Source organism: Crinia signifera, chromosome 9 (genome assembly GCF_055691185.1).
Source record: "Crinia signifera chromosome 9, ASM5569118v1, whole genome shotgun sequence".
Classification (NCBI taxonomy): Eukaryota; Metazoa; Chordata; class Amphibia; order Anura; family Myobatrachidae; genus Crinia; species Crinia signifera.
Window position 1 is genome coordinate 100,070,051 of NC_139225.1, and position 18,564 is coordinate 100,088,614.

At 45.0% G+C, this 18,564-nt stretch overlaps 1 protein-coding gene across 1 annotated transcript; it reads right to left on the bottom strand.

The window, feature by feature from the left end:
* Positions 1-3,319: 3,319 nt before the first annotated feature.
* On the bottom strand, positions 3,320-16,758 carry TMEM185A (transmembrane protein 185A). Its single transcript, XM_083159447.1, has 7 exons — positions 16,597-16,758; positions 13,877-14,053; positions 9,422-9,632; positions 8,445-8,528; positions 8,166-8,342; positions 4,654-4,777; positions 3,320-4,557 (listed from the first exon to the last, which is right to left on the bottom strand). Exons 1-7 carry the CDS (start codon positions 16,632-16,634, stop codon positions 4,313-4,315), a joined length of 1,056 nt encoding a protein of 351 aa, XP_083015573.1. The 5' UTR covers positions 16,635-16,758; the 3' UTR covers positions 3,320-4,312.
* Between the last annotated feature and the right edge of the window lie 1,806 nt (positions 16,759-18,564).

An 18,564-nucleotide genomic window follows, 5' to 3' on the forward strand; every position in this document is an offset into this window, starting at 1 on the left:
AGTGTACATAACCAAAACAAACATTCATTGTATACTATATGCATAGTATACAATAAATGTAAATAGGGCTTACTCAGCAACGGGGGTGGTCACCGTAGAACAATCATTTTCGCCATGAACAGGGATGAAATTGATATAATGTTCACTTTGGTTATGTACACTAACTACTATTAGTCTTATTTTGAATTACAGTTTGTTGACGCCTTTATTTTTATAACGAGTGTAATAAAAGTTATATTTTAACTAACTCATAATCCATACATATCTTTAATATACAAGCGTGCCGCAAAAAACCATACGGTTCTGCCTCTGTCCTCTGGAAACACCCTCTTCTTACGTCTTTTCTAGGCTCCTCTCCGGGAGAAGCAATAGCAATGTTGGGCATGTGATGGAGAAGGTGTCAGTTAATTTTTTTAAACACTCTGTATGTATTATAGAATATATACAAGGTTCCAAGAACCTCAGCATTATAGGTCTGTTTTTTTTTTTTTTTTTTCAAGCCGACAGGATGGTGATATTAACTCAATAATAATGTATTACAGAATAGTATTTCTGAACCCACACCATATTGCACCTTGAAATGGATGGCATACAGCAGCAGGTAACCACACGGGGATCTAATTCTATCATCTAAGAACAGAATACTGCCTGGATGGACAAATCTTGATATCTGCTTTGCATGTGTAAATGGTTCAGGTAGATGGAGGTTGTGTACGAGAGTCGTAATGGTAATCATGTAATTATTGGTGTGGGGCAGAGGTAGACATCAACAGGCACTCCAGCAACTGAAGATCGACACATTCCAGCATGCTCTGCCAGAGTTTTGCTGTTAGGGTATGATAAAACCATACTACAGCAGCTGGAGCAAATGGAAGTTGCCTACATGTGGTGTGCATTATCACCTTATACTTTATCTTCACTGTATCTCTTCACCAGGCTTAATGCATCCGCCAGTTTTACGTGTTGCTGATGTTTTCACAATTGAGTGAATACAGGCAGACTGCGCATATGCTGCAATTGGACTGCGCATTTGTAAAAGTTCCTTTCAGGGTCTGGTCACAGTGAGGATTTCATTGCATAGTTATTGACAGGAATTTACAATTTAAGGGAGTTATTGAGAAGTGTGGGTTTTTGTTTGCTCAAGGGAGGGCAAACGTAAGACAGAAAAAGAGCTTTGTGGGCGCACTCTTGTATTTGTAGATATGGAATTAATTTAAAACTTAACTTTTATTACGATCTTTTAATATATACTGACCAAGTTTAACAATAGTAAGAAAGAGAGTATAAGGAGTTAGAAAAGGGTACCAATAGTATGACAAATATGAAAGATATAATATATAAAATGTTGTGTGATGGCACCTTTCACTTTTCACACTTTACTCTCCATTCAGCGCACTACGTCCTTATCATCATTGACATATGGACAATGTGATTATGGGCGAAAATGAATGGTTTTTATCACCTACAGGTTCGGATCACCTGTAGGGATATAGATTACCCCAGCAACAGTATGTAGGTATTATCACAGCTTGTATTGCTCAGGCAGTAGGCGTGTCCAGTGCAATTATCTTAGGGATACCTCTATTCGTACCACACCAGATGTTCTTCAGGGGTCCCCCACAAGAATACTTTTCTGGCCCGTCACTACTTTGCTTGCAAGTTCGGAACGTGTTTGGGCATTTCCAGTGAGGTATGGTGGTATTTTCTGAGGTTTTTATTTCCCAGAATAGAAATTGCCTGGTTGACTGCGGATTAGAGCATTGATAGCTGACTGGATACCGAAATTGTGTGGTCACCAATGGATTAGCAGCTAAATATGTATCTCTTCAATAATTGCTGCAAGACTGACATTACAAGGGGAGAAAAGAAAAGTAACATACGGAGGGGAGGGAATGGGGGGAGAGAGATGGGAAGGGAGAGGTGGGGAGGGGAAGTAGTGGCAATTAGTGATACAAGAGGCAAAATTGCCTGTTTGGTATGGATGATAATTAGGGTTAATTATAGCTGCTATTCAAGTCTGCGGAGTTCAGGGGGTTAACTACCTAGGTATCAGGTATAACCTGCCTGCTTATTTCAGGTGGTCACTTCCTCTTAAAAGAGGGGGGTTTTGTCCAATGTCCACAGTTGTGTATTACAATATTGCTGTCCCACAAAATATTTCAGGTCCGACAAAGGGTTAAATACCTCAGTGCCAGATATAGCCTGCCTGCCTATGTACTGATGGTCAATTGTAATTATCCTGTATCCACAGTCAAAAGTTACTACACTGCTGCCCCACATGGCTGCAATTACTGTATGTATGCAGAGAAACATGGCATCTGCATCGATACTGACATATCCAGTCTGTATAGCTATAGACCTAATCGAGCAGTTAATGTCACTGTGTATGAGTTGCGAAAGTGTATGCAGTTGTGACGGCTCCGAAGTATGGTAAAGAGGCCTGCTGGCACTCTTACACCCCGCAGGACCACAAATACTGCAGGGCTCATCCAGTCTGCAGCTCAGAGACTTACCTACCTCAGATGAGACATAAGTCTGCATAAGACTTATGGTAGAAAGGAACCTGCTGGCTACCCCATTCCCTCGAGGCTCATCATGTGGTTATTGACTTTGCTGACATTCACCCACATACTAACTTGTATGTTTCAACTTCTTATTGTACATTACTTTAATAAACATTTCTTATTGCAATCACGACTTTCTCACTAGCCTTCTTAAACCTCTAACACACCCACATACACATTAGGAGTTACAAGGTGAGCGCTTAACTACAACCTACTATTTATTCTGACTTTGAGTGTGGACAACTCAGTTAAGCTGCCCCCACATACAAGGGATCGGAGCGCGATAACCGACAACCTATCAATGCACAATTCATAGCCTACAAAAATGTAAATTCTATTGATGTACAAATTTGAATCAGGCCCTTAATTACTCACATTGGAGGCCATACGGGTACATTGTAACATACTTTGGGGAAAATTGACTAAGATTGGATGTTCTACGGGCAACCATTCAGATTCTATCTATTATCTTCTAGAAGATGCTAAATAAATAAGATGTACATTCTAATTGGTTTCCCACAGCAACATCTCATCTGAAGTAGAACTCCCATCTTAGTAAATTTCTCCCTTTGTGAGGAAAGCCCAGCCTGGTGGTGTTGCATCTGATACGACCATGCCAGGCAAGGAATGTGTAAATACCTTCTTCTTGACAGGTAGAACAATACAAAATCTCATAAATATATATATATATATATATATATATATATATATATATATATATATATATATATATATATATATATATATATATATATATATATATATATATATTGCTCATAAATATATATATTGCTAAATGGCAGCATAAAACACTTCTGAATGGACAAAGGCTAAAATAATAATAATAAAGCACCATCAAGAGATGTTCAAAGATATCTAAAGAATTGAGTGAACACTAGACTTACGCTGTATAACTACATAAGCAACAGTTTTACAGTCTTATAATTTATTAACATTCATATTGATATCTATGATATTTTACATATAAAGTGATTTGAATTAAAGTCTGAATAAACAGTGTGAAAAACAATTACTGGCAATTTAAGCGAAACATTTCGCTGGAGCATTTAAATTATAACTGACTTTTCTGCAAACAAGTTTTTTAGTTGATAATTTTTTACAAACAAACCTTATTTATTAAAAAAAATACTCTGTATTTATCAATTTATACTGTACATAAGTATAATTTTCAACAGAATATATTACATTGCTAAAACGTTCTTATAAATACTGTACAGACAACCATTGTTCATACACCTACAGTACAAGTATAAAATCCTGAATTGGACTGGTTTCAGGATGGACAGAATACGAAGCTTGTTTCTCAGGTACGAACATTCCAATAAAGTAATTTTTCCAAACAGAGAAACATGGTTTTGCTAGTGGTTATTTTAAGAGATGCAATATTTGTTTCCAAAGTGAAGGTTCCTTGCACACACAGATTGTACAATAAACAAAAAGCCTTTACAGGTATGACAAATGGCAGGCAATTTATATTACATTATCCTCTTAGGAGTCCATAGTATTAAATGAATATATAGATCTATTAGCTTAGCTGACATGGTCAGGGAAAGATCTCAATGCAGCAGAACAGAAAAGTAATGTCATGCTGCATTTTAAAGTAGACTTCATAAAAAATATGAGTGTAAAGAAAAATAAAAAAACAGAAAAGGAAGTGAGATCAGTAGCGCATACAGTCTCGTTTCGATCAGGCAAGGGCACCTTTTCGTGGTCAAGAGTAAGCCCACTTAATCTGGCATGTCAATGCTCAGTTTGGGAGGCGGTAAGACGTACTTCCCCGGGCTCTGCGTAATAACAACACCAGTCTTTTTACGGAACATTGGCGCAATCTTCGGAGGCTCCGGTACAGGCGTTTCCTCAGCATCTTCACTGTCCTCGTGATGAATGTCATACGAAATATTGCCATATTCCCGCAGGAAAGGGAAAATCTCTAGCAGGAACTGGCAGAAGTCTTTCCGAATACCAAACCACCCTGCAAAGATTTTGGTTAAAAGGAAAATACTTTGAGATCTAAACAAGTAGTGGTATTATCATGCATAAATGTGATCACTATTATATATATGCTTACAGTGATTCCCTCCTTTCTGCCCAAATGTCGTCGCCATCAAGGTAATTAACGAAAGCCAGAGGGGGACAAAGATAGGGATGTAGGAGAACAAATTATGTTCGTCCAATCGATGAACAAGTAGAATCTAAAATAAAAAGGAAGAAAACATTTATAATACTATTATTTAATTAACAAAAACAGAATTTTTTTTAGAGCAGGCAAGGATAAAGTGCAGTTTTCCGGTCTGTTTCCTAAAGAGATAGCACAGAATTAGGAGAAAATATTTCCCGCTATCAAATTATCAAGAGGAAAAATGAAAATGGATGGTGGAAAATGGAAAGAGAAGGACAGGACAGGGAAAGAAAGGGCAGTGCAGTCTCTAGGGGGTGCAGGCTGCAGTAGATGAAGGCAAAATATCACAGCTGTTCACCGCCTGCCAGATGGTGTCACTGAGCAGCAGTGGGTGGGACCAAGAAGAGGCTGGGGGCTCTAGTTACAATTCTTGTCTAAAATATAAAACTGCATAATACACCAAATGTCATTTTCAACAAGGTCCAGATTGGAATCACATGGTCAAACATTAATGGTCGAACGCATCTAGTTAGATGCCTAAAAATGGTCGGCAGCATCTAAAATCAACACTAACAGATAAAACGACAAAAGGTTGACGGGAACGTGGTTGACAAGTTTATCATGATTTTTGGGGGGGGATTTCTAACTGATTTGTTAATACTTTACCATCCCAGTGGACATAGGGGAGAATAAAAGTGTGCCGAGCACAGCGGGTCACTGTGCCGAAGCATAGTGAGCCATACGTGGGGATGTGGTACACTTATATGATGTCCATATCATCAGACACCAACAAAATCCTGTCGTCATTGACGACCACAGAATTTTGCTTGCATCAATCTTGTTACTGATAATCCGACCATTTGTAGGCATCCAACTAGACTTATTCGACCACTTGTGAGAGACCACGTGATTGTCAATCTAGACAAAGTCGATCCATTATACTATATAACAATTTCTTGTATACCACAGTCAAAGCCAAATAGGAGACATATGTTACATGGGAGGAGGCTAAATAGAGGAAAAATAAAGATAATCAAGAGTCCACAAAGCAAAAAACAGACTCCTCTACCTTACATTTGGCAACTGGATATGATAATCCAAAAGATAAATCACCCAGTGACTATATATCTATTCCATATTAAAGGCCATACACTCTAATACAGAGGTTCCCAAACTTTTTTAGTCCATGGCACCCTTTGGGTCTCGATAGCTTTTTCAAGGCACCCTTAAGCCAAAATCATTATTATGAGTAACTAGGTGGCCTGTGCAAAAAATTCATGAATAAAATACAATCAATTTTATAGCGAGGTTAATGGTTTGTAGTAAGATGAAAGAAGAACCAGGTCATTGCTATTTTGAGTAGCCGAGCAAATCTGATCATTTTAAGGGGCCTACACATGGGAAATGCTAGATCGCTCAGTACACAGCAATGTGTCAGTGCTATGCGCTGAGCAATCTGTCAGGGACAGTGTTCTCCGGTGAGAACCAAGGCCCATAACTACTGATTAATATCCAGCATGGTGGCAAGCCAAGGCAAGGCAAGAGCGACTAATGGGGCCATGCCTCACTATTGCTATGGCCCCTACACACGTATCAATGTCCCAACCCTTGCATCTCTCCATCCCTATCCCTGCACCTCTCCATCCCTACCCCTGCACCTCTCCATCCCTGCACCTCTCCATCCCTTTGTCACCGATGCATCTCTCCATCTCCCGTCATCCTTACACCTCTGTCCCCCCATCACAGCTACACCTCACTGTTACCCATAATATTAAAATATAAAGCATAAACCTGCATATTTTCTATCCTAGACAGCAGGTGGGCAGGTGATGGCCAGGGCGGGAGGCAGGATCCTGTCTCCTTCCCTGCAGTCTGCAGGTTAACATATCGCAGATGCCAGCCGTGGCTCTGAAGCACTGCTGGTTGTGATGGCTGACAGTGAGAGTGGAGCAGCGTGCGGATCAGATTGCTGACAGATTTAATCAGCGGTTGGAGCGGGGCCCCATCAGAGAGGGGGGCCTAGGGTTGCTGACCCTTAGAGCCTCCCGTAGCTCACTACTATTATGCAACAGTGTTCCCCTGTTAGGAGGACACTTGTTTGCTGTGCACACTCCAACAGCCACCACTGTCTGAGCCCAGGCACAGGAAGCACCATAAGTCACCTGGTCAACGTTCCCCCGCTGCGGCAGGCTGATTACTAAGACAGGTCACTGACTGGACTCATCCCGCCGTCCGAACCTCCAGCCCGGCACTCACCTCCAGTCCCCGCCCCCCTCCCAGTACTCACACCTCCAGCCCGGCGCTCATTCCCAGTCCCCGCCTCCCTCTCGGTGCGTAATCCCTGAACCCGCCCAGCGCTCACTCTCATCCCCCTCCCAGCGCTCACTCCCTGCATCCGCACGGCGCTCACTTCCGTCCAACTCCCGGCGTGTACTCCCTGTACCCGGCCGGTGCTCACTCCTGCACCTTCCTCTACTAATTTCACCTTGCCTGCCTTTAGACAGGGACACTGGCGCCACGGCACCGCTGTCACTGTGCTGCGGCACCCCAGGGAGCCGCGGCGCACAGTTTGGGAACCACTGCTCTAATGGATGCCCCCTGGCAGGGGGGGCAGGCATCGGTAAGGGCATACACTCTTGCCGATGCCTGCACCGTGGTTAGGGACGGTAGGGGGGGTGACAGTCGTGCTGCAACATGCCCATCGTTAATAACCTCCCTCGTCTGGGCATGCTTGGACAAGGGTCGTAACCGACAATGCGAGAGCAAGCATCGTTAACGACATTGTCCACAAATATTGCTCAGACAGGGCTTTCTGGGTGATATTGATATCACCTAGTGTGTATGGGGGCTTAAGACCAGGTGTGCACAGTAAGTGGACCTGCAGCAGCTGTGGCACAACACATCCCACCCACAGTTTTGTTATAAGGGTATAATAAAACGGTGGCAGAGCATGCAGGTATGAGCGCCGCTCATTGCACACTATTGGATTAGGCCATAACATACATCTGTAGGACTCAATTTAAAGGTTTTGACCACTTTTTCTTTGCCACTCTTCCCCTACACTGTTACGATTTAAAAAACAATTTAAAAACAGCAAACTACACATTACTGGCGGATTTGACAAGCAGAGTTTAACCCTTTGAGTGCCATCTGTGAGTAATGTTCAAATATCCGTTAAAAAATACCAGCGTCACTCACATTTGTTAAATAAATTCAAATAAAAAAATATTCTGTAAAAAAAAGATTATATTTATAAGGTAAACATTACAAGCCATCATGAATAAAAATGTTTGCTTGGCAATGTTCACACCTATTTTGACAAATACACTGGGCACTCAAAGGGTTCAATAATCTCTTCTCATTTTAAAGGTGTCACCCAGCATGAAGACACAATGTGATAAAAAAAACATATCTCTAACTTTTGAATAAAAAAATACAATGTAATAAAACAATGAAATAACCTCGAAAGTGAGCAATGGCACAACTATCGCCATCCAGCTGACTGCCATAGTGATATGAGTCCTTCTTTGTTCTGCTATGACGTCCATGGAGCGTAAGAAGAGGACAGACCACACAATATAATACAATACTACCAAGCATAGGAAAGACATCAGAATCCAGAGGGGAACACAAACCACCTAAACAGAAAAACACTGGTTATATATGCAGTTATTTATTTTTCATGTAACTAATTATACTTTAATGCTCTATCAGGTTAGAAAATGAAAAACAATACTTACTAGCCATGGCCAAGTAATGATGCCGTCAAGTCTCAGCGCAATGAATATAAACTGCAATATATTAACAGAGCACAAGATTTCCAGCTGTAAAGAGAAAACATCAAAACTTTACTGTGGGAGACTTTCTAAAAGAGGAAGGAGACATCTACATTAGGAAAGACGAGATTATAATAACAATGCAGAGCCTTGGATATACTAGAGACTAATAAGAGGATCCCTTTACTGACAAGGGTACATCAGAAACAAATCTTTAGGTCATAACGCATGATGTTAATAGCACAATTTCCCTAAGTGTTTCGGTCCCTTAGCAGACCACCATGGAGAGTCTTCTTAACTTCATCGAGAAAGCGGCAAAGGTTTTGATAATGGTCTTTTAAGGGAACGAAATATTGACAGAAGTTACGTTTTATTCATTTTACGTTATCTTTATGATTCTTCTGTTGCTTGTGGTGGCTAAAGGATTCACTGGGCAGTAACAATAAAAAAACTTGACAAATGTTCTACAATGACTGGCAAATTACCTATATCTTCTGAAATATAGATAAAATAGAATACAATTATGTAATGAAAAAGGTTGGTTTTTATTGGGAGCCAGTTATCCTACCAGTATATTTTCGTGTGTGGGAGGAAACCCACGCAAGCACAAGGAGAGTATTTAAACTCCCCACAGTTATGGTCATGCTGGGAGTTGAACCCCAGTGCTGCCTAGAGCAAATTGATCAGCGTAATCTATCAATACAGTTTGGTCAGAATATTCAGTTGTTTTATTTATGTGAGTGAGACACACATTTGAGTGAGATTTGCCTAGGACCTGCTACACTAGTGGCACTGTTTGGTGTTTGGCAATTCCCGTCTCTTCTATCACAGTGACTCAGACAATATTAATATAACATTATTGTACCCCTGTGCCAGGAATACAATTCAGTACAATAAACTTTAATAATACAAGCCATTGTAATTTGATAAATTTTACTTACTTCCAGAGAGCGGTCATGCCGGAAGCCCCAGACACATGCGGCAACCGAAACCGGAGACACAAAGAACAGCGGCATAAAAACCAGGAGCCAAAAGTAGTGGTTTCCTCTCTCAATTCGGTCGCAGACTAGAACTTCAAACATCAGAAGCAGCAAGTGAATCCCCACTGCTATAAGCATGGCTTTAAACTCCACACAGGTTTCCCCTTCTGCCCTGCAGAGTCATAAAGAAAAACAGAGTTAAATACATACAGTATAAAGAAGAAATACATTTAAAAGGAATGCCCACCTTTGTAGATATATTTGTTTATATTTAAAATGTAAAAGACCAATAGCATATATATATTTTTTTTTAAATACAACACAGTTCCTGTCTAATTGAATTTATTGATTCTGGTATAGTGTATGCAACCAGTCAATAAATACTGGAACAATACAAAATACTGCAATTCAATTTACAAATACTGCAATGCAAGTCAATGTCACAAAGGAAAAACTTTGCCTTTTAAGAACCAAGGAACTATGTCATGTTTGATGGAACGGTCCATAAGATGCTGCTCCTCCAGACAGCTGCGATGTGACACTTTATCGTTTAAAAAATTGTGCTGGCTTGAAGGCTTAAAAAAATGTTGCAGGCCATCATAAAAAAGATCTAGAGAAGCAGTCTGCTGATTGCTAGGACACTTCCCATGTTTTCAAAATGTTTAACTTGGTTCGCAGTACTTTCACTGTGGTTGCCTTTGAAATTTTGTGAATAAATTTATGATTTAAACACCACCTCTCCGTCATCATTACCACATTATGGGGGAAATTTACTAAGAATACAAATACAAAAAATTGTATTCGTATTCTTGATACGAATGACTACGACTGCACACGTCGTATGCAAAGTCGTGTTCCAGAGGGGAATTTACAAAGCAGTCAAATACGACTGCTTTGTAACCCTCCGATGTCGTATTAATTCGTATTAACGGCCGTCTATACAGCCGCCAATACGAATTCCTACAGGAAGTCTGCACGGACCAGTCAGATCCGTGCAGGCTGCAAGGTGTAAAATAAAATAAAACGGTGTGGGGTCCCCCCCCCCCCACAGCCGTAATCAGCACCTGGCTGAAAGAGCCGGGCCGGTAATAAAAAAAAAAAAAAAAAAAAGGTACTTGTTTCCTAGCACGGCCACACCGATTAAGATCGGGGTGGTCGTGCTGAAAAAAATCGGGTCGATCGCATCGCATGCGATTTGGTCGCATGCGATGCGATCGACGCGACCGACCGATTTTTGACCCGATTTTTTCATTGAATCCAATGTAAATTGGGTCCGTGGGACCCAATTTTACATTGGATTGAATAAAAAAAATTCCAAACCCCCCCAAATTGAAGCGCGTACACAGCGCCCCACGATAGACGGCAACCCGAAGCGTGGCGAGCGCAGCGAGCCCGCGAGGGGCGGCGGTACGCGTCCTCCGACCTTTTCATGCCCTACTATCCACTAGGGCGTGGAGTGAGAATAGAATAGTGTGGCGAGCGCAGCGAGCCACCGAGCCCGAAGCGTGGCGAGCGCAGCGAGCCCCGCGAGGGGACGCGGATACCTTCACAGGTAATCGCGTCCCTTCGCGGGCTTCACAGGTGTCCGCGTCGCCACGGACACCTGTGAAGCCCGCGAAGGGACGCGTTTACCTGTGAAGGTATCCGCGTGCGCTCGCCACGCTTCGGGCTCGGTGGCTCGCTGCGCTCGCCACACTATTCTATTCTCACTCCACGCCCTAGTGGATAGTAGGGCATGAAAAGGTCGGAGGGCGCGTACCGCCGCCCCTCGCGGGCTCGCTGCGCTCGCCACGCTTCGGGTTGACGTCTATCGTGGGGCGACGACGGGGACATTTATAATGTTAAATGGGTCATATTGACCCATTTCACATTTTTACACCATTTCAATGTTAAAATTTTTTTTAACATTGAATCCTATGTAAAAATCGGGTGCATCGCGTCGCATCGCGTCGTGACCAATGTTAATGGTCCCGACCCACGCGATGCCCCCGATATTTTACCGTTCCCGACAAGATTTCAATGTTAAAATTTTTTTTAACATTGAAGTCAATGCAAATATCGGGGGCATCGCGTCGGTCGCGTCGGGACCAATGTTAATGGTCCCGACCGACGCGATGCCCCCGATTTTTGTTTCCTAGCCGGCAAAATGGACCTGATTTCAAAAGAAATCGGGTCCATCGGGGTAATCGTGTCCCTTAATTAAGGGACACGATTACTTACGATTGTGGCCGTGCTAGGAAACAAGTACCAAAAAAAAAAAAAAAAAAAAAAAAAAACAGGAAACCCGACAAATAGGGGTTCCCCGATTTTTTTTAAAACCAGCCCCAGGCCCGGTTCCCAAAATACGGGGGGACAAAATGACTAGGGGTCCCCCATATTTTAAGAACCAGTGTCACAGCCGGGGGACACTTATTATATAAGGTCCCGCGGCCAAAACACCCCAATAAACGGGTCCCCCCCCCCCCTCCTGGACTTAACTGACCAGGCTGAAGCCTGGTGCTGTCCCCGGTGACCCTGTGCGGTGGTCACCGGGCTGATTTCAGTGTAAAAAAATAGAATAAAAACTATTGTCGTTTACTGAGGAACTATGAGTCCCAGCAAGCCTCCCCCGCAAGCTGGGACTTGGAGAACCACAAGTCCCAGCATGCGGGGCATTAAAGGGCCCGCTGGCACTTGTAGTTCCACAGTAATAAAAATAGTCAAATAAACACACTGACACACAATAAAAATAAAACTTTAATACATCCAAAGCCCATACATACCGATACTTACCTATCTTGAGCCCGTAGGTAGGTCCCTGGGTCTTGGTCCGGTGTCCTGGTGCTGCTCCCCGTCCATGCCGGCGTTTGGCTCCATGTCGACGTCCAGGTCCATGTCGGCGGCGTCTGTGTCCCGTTCGGGTCCGAAGAAATCCATGGGGGACCTTGTGGAAGGAAATCCAACTCACCTAGGTCCTCCTGCATTCAAAAATGCTCAATCCCGGGATTCTCGAGATTGGCATCCATAAAAACACCCCACAGATTTAATTACATGGGCAGGACGGCGACCGGGAGCAGGGCAGAGAGCAGCGCTGTGGGGGTGCCTGCCTGGTGCCTCCGGGCAGGTAGCGGCAGCATTAGATGGGCAGGAGGGGAGGCCAGGATTTACAGTGCGACTGGGAGCGCCCAGCTGTGACAAGACGTTGCAGTCTACGCAGTCTAATCCCAAAATCCCAGGATTGGATACTCCCGGACATTTTGGGGCCAAATCCCGGGATCCTGCCGATCCTAATTGGCCACCCTTGCCACTAGTCAACACCAAATAGAAGTGTTATCTCATGGTTTTGACTCTCATGTCAGCTGTCCTGATGAAGGTTTGCTTTCCCACGGTTTGTACACTCAAGTAAGCCGTCGTGATGAAGAGGTGTAAACCCCGAAACTGTGGACCCACCCTCTGCTGACCTTGTTTTTTTGTTTACACCATGTTTTGAATACACCTTTTTGACTACAAGTGAGTGCCGCCACATTGCTGGTCGGCCATTTAAACTGAGTAATCTGGGGAGAAGGGCCCAAGTCAAGGAGGTGATAAAGAAACCGATGGTCACTCTGTCACAGCTACAGCATTCCTTCGTGGAGAGAGGAGAACCTTCTAGAAGGACAACCATCTCTATGGCAATCCACCAATCAGGCCTGTATGATAGAGTGGGTAAATGGAAGTCACTCCTTAGCAAAAAGCACAAGGCAGCTCACCTGAAGTTTTCCAAAATACACCTGAAGGACTCTCTGATCATGAGAAAAAAAAATTCTCTGGTCTGATAGGACAAAGATTGAACTCTTTGGCATGAATGCCAGGCATCATGTTTTGAGGAAGCCAGGCACCGGTCATCACCAGGCCAATACTATCCCTACATGAAGTATGGTGGTGGCAGCATCATGCTGTGGGGATGTTTTTAGTGGCAGGAACTGGGAGACTAGTCAGGATAGAGGGAACGTGATAGAAAGGGATAGAGCAATGTACAGGGACATCCTGAATGAAAACCTTCTCCAGAGCGCTCTCGAGCTCAGACTGGGGTGACGGTTCATTTTTCACCACGACAAGGACTATAAGCACACAGCCAATATATCAAAGGAGTGGCTTCAGGACAACTCTGTGAATCTCCTTGAATGGCCCAGCCAGAGCCCAGACTGCCAAAGGTGCATCAACAAAGTTTTGAGCATATGCTGTAAATACTTATGTACATGCGATTTTCTTTTTATTTTAAATAAAATGTAAAATATTTTTTTTCACATTTTATATATTTGTAATGACAATCTAAGAGCTTCACTGAATAAATAGCCAACTCATTACTAAATACAGTGTAGAGGAATATATCAATAAAGTGAAAAATCTCTAAATACTGCATTATGATATAAGTTATTTGTTATATTTGCTCAATACCTGTACTGAGGGTTCCGTGCCCACACTCCTGTGCCCACTGAGGCTCCTACAATGACCATTAGTTTCCACAGCCATACTGGTGCAAATACCGCCCAGTAACTCCACTGAATAATGCCGTCCAGGCGCAGGGACAGGAGAACAGAGAATAGCAACAAACATGCGTATATGAGGAATTTACTGCAAAACACAAGAAAAGAAACACATAAATACAGTAAACATATTTACGTTAAATAACAGCATAAAACAAAAGTTTATTTGGTACTTGTGTAGTTTCATGGTGGCAGGCTACGCTACGTTTTCAGCATAGGCTAAGCTACGTTGTCAGCCTAGCCCAACGGCTGCCTAGCGTAGTCAGCGTAGTGTCCCCGCAGCAGCCCTGTGTATTCAGCGCAGTGTCCCCGGGAGCTGCAGCTCTGTCCCCGGCAAGCTTAGTGAGCGCCTCTCACACTGCGCCGGTAACCACCAGATCCCCTGCGCTGGTGGACGCCGGTGGAGAGGCTCTCCATCTGTCGGAGATGCAGGAGCGTCTCAGATGCTTGTGCGTCTTAGTAATTCTTGCGGCAGGGAACGGCAACCCTTCCTGTGTCCGCTTCAGGGAGACGGACAGAGTTAGGGGTTCAGTAGCACGTGCGTTTCCTGTACAAAGTGTGTGTGTGTGTGTGTGTGGGGGGGGGGGGGGGGCGGTGCGGTGCGCAAGTGCATCTCATGCACAATAAAGGATGCCTTTGACAGTGCTCCATGTTAGATACTGGCAAATGCCCCCATTTCAAACCCCCACTATCCACGCCGGCCCGAAGCATGGTGAGCGCAGCGAGCCCCGCAATGGGTAGCGGTACACGTCCTACCGACCTGTTCATACCCCCACTATCCACATCAACGTGGAGTTGATTTTATAAAATGTGGCGAGTGTACGCGCATTACTTGACGTGTATTCCGCGTCCGCTTGCCACGCTTCGGGCTCGATGTGGATAGTGGGGGTATGAACAGGTCTGGAGGACGCGTACCGCATACGCTCGCCGCGCTTCGGGCAGACGTGATAGTGGTGGTGTTTCAGGAACACAATCACACCTGTCATGTCAGGCAGGTTAAAATGGTCACACACAATGTAATAAGCGCTGACTGACTACGCTAACTGCGTAATGCTGACTGAGTACGCTAACTACGTAAGCTTAAGCTCCGGCTAGCCACGAACACGCCGCTGATACTGACAAGGACGCCTGACTGACTACGCTAACTACGTAAGCTCCGGATAGCTGCGAACACTACGCTGATATTGACAGGGACGCTGGCCGCGGGAACACTACGCTGATTCTGACAGGGACGCTAGGCTGACTACCGCCGTGAAACTACACAAGTACCGTTTATTTTAGGCCAAAGATGGGAAAATGTAGGTGCTAATGATTTGTGCCCTGTCACCTAACACATTGGCTGGTGATGCTGTACGCAGACAGAAATGGGTAGGTGTAGCTAGGCCACAGTTGCACACAGCCTGAAGCTATGCCAATGTTTTTTGTACGGCGATAGTTTACTGCCATCTGTCACAGTGGGGATTCGGGATGCAGAGTGCAGTGTGCGTATATGGAAGGTAATGGGGGTGTGACAAACAGTCAAACAGATGTGTTGTGAACAATTTGTGTTCATTTCACAATCAAACACTTTGTATGCAGGTTCATTAAGGGGCAGATGGGGCGAGCGCGGTGAAAGGGGCAGATGGGGCGAGCGCGGTGAAAGGGGCAGATGGGGCGAACGCGGTGAAAGGGGCAGATGGGGCGAGCGCGGTGAAAGGGGCAGATGGGGCGAGCGCGGTGAAAGGGGCAGATGGGGCGAGCGCGGTGAAAGGGGCAGATGGGGCGAGCGCGGTGAAAGGGGCAGATGGGGCGAGCGCGGTGAAAGGGGCAGATGGGGCGAGCGCGGTGAAAGGGGCAGATGGGGCGAGCGCGGTGCAGGGGCAGATGGGGCGAGCGCGGTGCAGGGGCAGATGGGGCGAGCGCGGTGCAGGGGCAGATGGGGCGAGCGCGGTGCAGTGGCAGATGGGGCGAGCACGGTGCAGGGGCAGATGGGGCGAGCACGGTGCAGGGGCAGATGGGGCGAGCACGGTGCAGGGGCAGATGGGGCGAGCACGGTGCAGGGGCAGATGGGGCGAGCACGGTGCAGGGGCAGATGGGGCGAGCACGGTGCAGGGGCAGATGGGGCGAGCACGGTGCAGGGGCAGATGGGGCGAGCACGGTGCAGGGGCAGATGGGGCGAGCACGGTGCAGGGGCAGATGGGGCGAGCACGGTGCAGGGGGAGATGGGGCGAGCACGGTGCAGGGGGAGATGGGGCGAGCACGGTGCAGGGGGAGATGGGGCGAGCACGGTGCAGGGGGTGACCACAGTGCGGGGAGAGATGGGGTGAACACGGTGTGGGGGTAGATAGGGTGAGCACGGAGCAGGGAGAGATGAGGAGTGCAGGGACTGGGTGAAGGCAGAAATATTAGCGAGCTTCAGGCTATGTACATGAAGGGATTGTATACCAATAGCAGTCAGCACAATCTCTCCTGAGCACACAGGTCTGATCTCCCGCAGAGCCTGGCTGTGCAGCCTCACCGTCCCCTCCTCCGCCACTTCCTCCCCACTATCTAGGCCGGAGCCTGCCGCTCTGTTTCACCGTTCCTGATCTCTTTAGATCGTGCATCAGCGACGCCTGCCCCGGTTCCCAGCGCCGTCATAGATCAGCTCACCTGGGGTTGAAGTCCTGGAAAAGACCCCGGAAATTCATGGTGTAACCCGGCGCCAGCTTTAGGCTCTACTGGCCGCACATTGCAGCCTCACTCACCGCAGCTAGTCCTGCTGCCGTAATGCTGCTACACTGCGCGCACTCCCTGTAACCGCAATGGACCGGGGAGCCTCTACTGCCCCTGTCTTCTCTCTACTACGGCAAATGACACTTTGTTATGGTGTCATCTACTATAACATTATTATTAGTAGTAGTATTATTAGCAGAGGCAATCCTGGGCTATTCGAACATCAGTTATCCCCTCTGGAATTAACTATGCTAATTATTTGTGTAGTGCTATTTGAGACTTGGTTGGAAAATGGAATGAATAATGTTACTTGTTGTAAAGTGCATTTGGCTGAATCTTCTGGAAATTTAATTTCCAACTTTTTTATTTTAATCTATATTCTTCAGTCATATAAGGCCGGATCTGACGTCACTAAAATACCTTGGTACACCTGCATTTTTCCCCCACACTCCCAGAAGAGCGCCCCAAACGCCAGCTTTCTGTCAATCACCTTGCAATCTATCGATAATCGTCTGGCCTGCGAATACGCAGCTGTGCGACCCGGTCTGAAAGAACCAATATTACAAAACAACCATGTATTTCTATATGAATGTCACAGTAATTGATACTACTTTCACATTGCAGACATGGGTAATGACACGGTATTCTTAAATGGGACTTTAAAACGGGTCTGAGCCTTGAGACCTTTCACATTGCAGGTGAAAACCGTTTTAAAAATCATTTAATACCATTCAAAATTCAACCCGTTTAACCCCCAAGGGGCACGTTTCAAGCCATTGAAATAGAGCCATTCACACTGCCTAAAAAACGGCTTTAAAATGTGTAGGACTCTGCTTTTTAACCGTGTTGAAATACCGGTTATCTTTAACCGGTAAATCAACTTTGGCACTTTCACATTGCAGCCTTAAACGTTTTAAAATGGGAAAAAAACGGCAATATACCGTTTTTAAAGTGCAATGTGAAAGGGGTATCAGAGGACTGACTAAGCATACTCAGACTCAGTAATTCCATAACAGCTGGGATTCCATTGTGTTTGATGAAATGAGTAGGCTCTGCACACCCTTGGCCAGGTACATGGCCCCATACGTGTATATAAAGTTACTCACCTGGCAGCAAAATGTCTATAAATTGCAGACCATTACACCCATATAGAGTACAGAATGTTACTACTACTGTATATTCCCTGCAGTACATGCCTCCCCACAGCAGGCAGGGCCCTCTTAACAATAGCCCGGGCCCTGGGCAAAATAATCCCCCCCCCCCGCGCAGGCAGCGGTGGCTGGGAGCTTGTAGCGCTATTTGCTGGGCGGGAAGGAAGCACTGCTGATTTTGAAAAGACTGGCCGGACGCAGATTGACTGAATTATCTCAACCAATCAGCATCCGGCCAGTCTTTTCAAATTCAACAGCGCTTCCTTCAAGCCCCGCCACCTGGCAAATAGCGCTACATGCTTGCAGCCACCGCTGCCTGCCATGTGACATGGCAGGTAGGAGCAGATTGGCTGATGGTTTATCACTCTCCATTTTATCACTTTTCAAGCTTAGAACATCTGTCCCTCACTGTTTTAGCTAGCCTCCCAAATGGTCTAAATGGGTGCATGGTTGGAGCTTCCCACTGTTCAGTATTCAGATAGAAAAAAATTACATGATTTTGGCTGTGTTTACTGATATTTGTCAATGTTTATTGGTTAATTACTGCAGCTAATTGAATTGGTTTAGTTGCATGAGATGCCACATTGGTTTACTAGACACACCACACGGACAGGCTGCCGCTATAGGCATCCACATGTAGCTTTCTCTTCTAAAAATGTGTTAATTAAAAAAGTTCTGAAATAGATATCACTAATGTATTAAAGTCAGTTTATAATAGATTTGTAACAGTATGTATTTGACAGTAATTATAAAC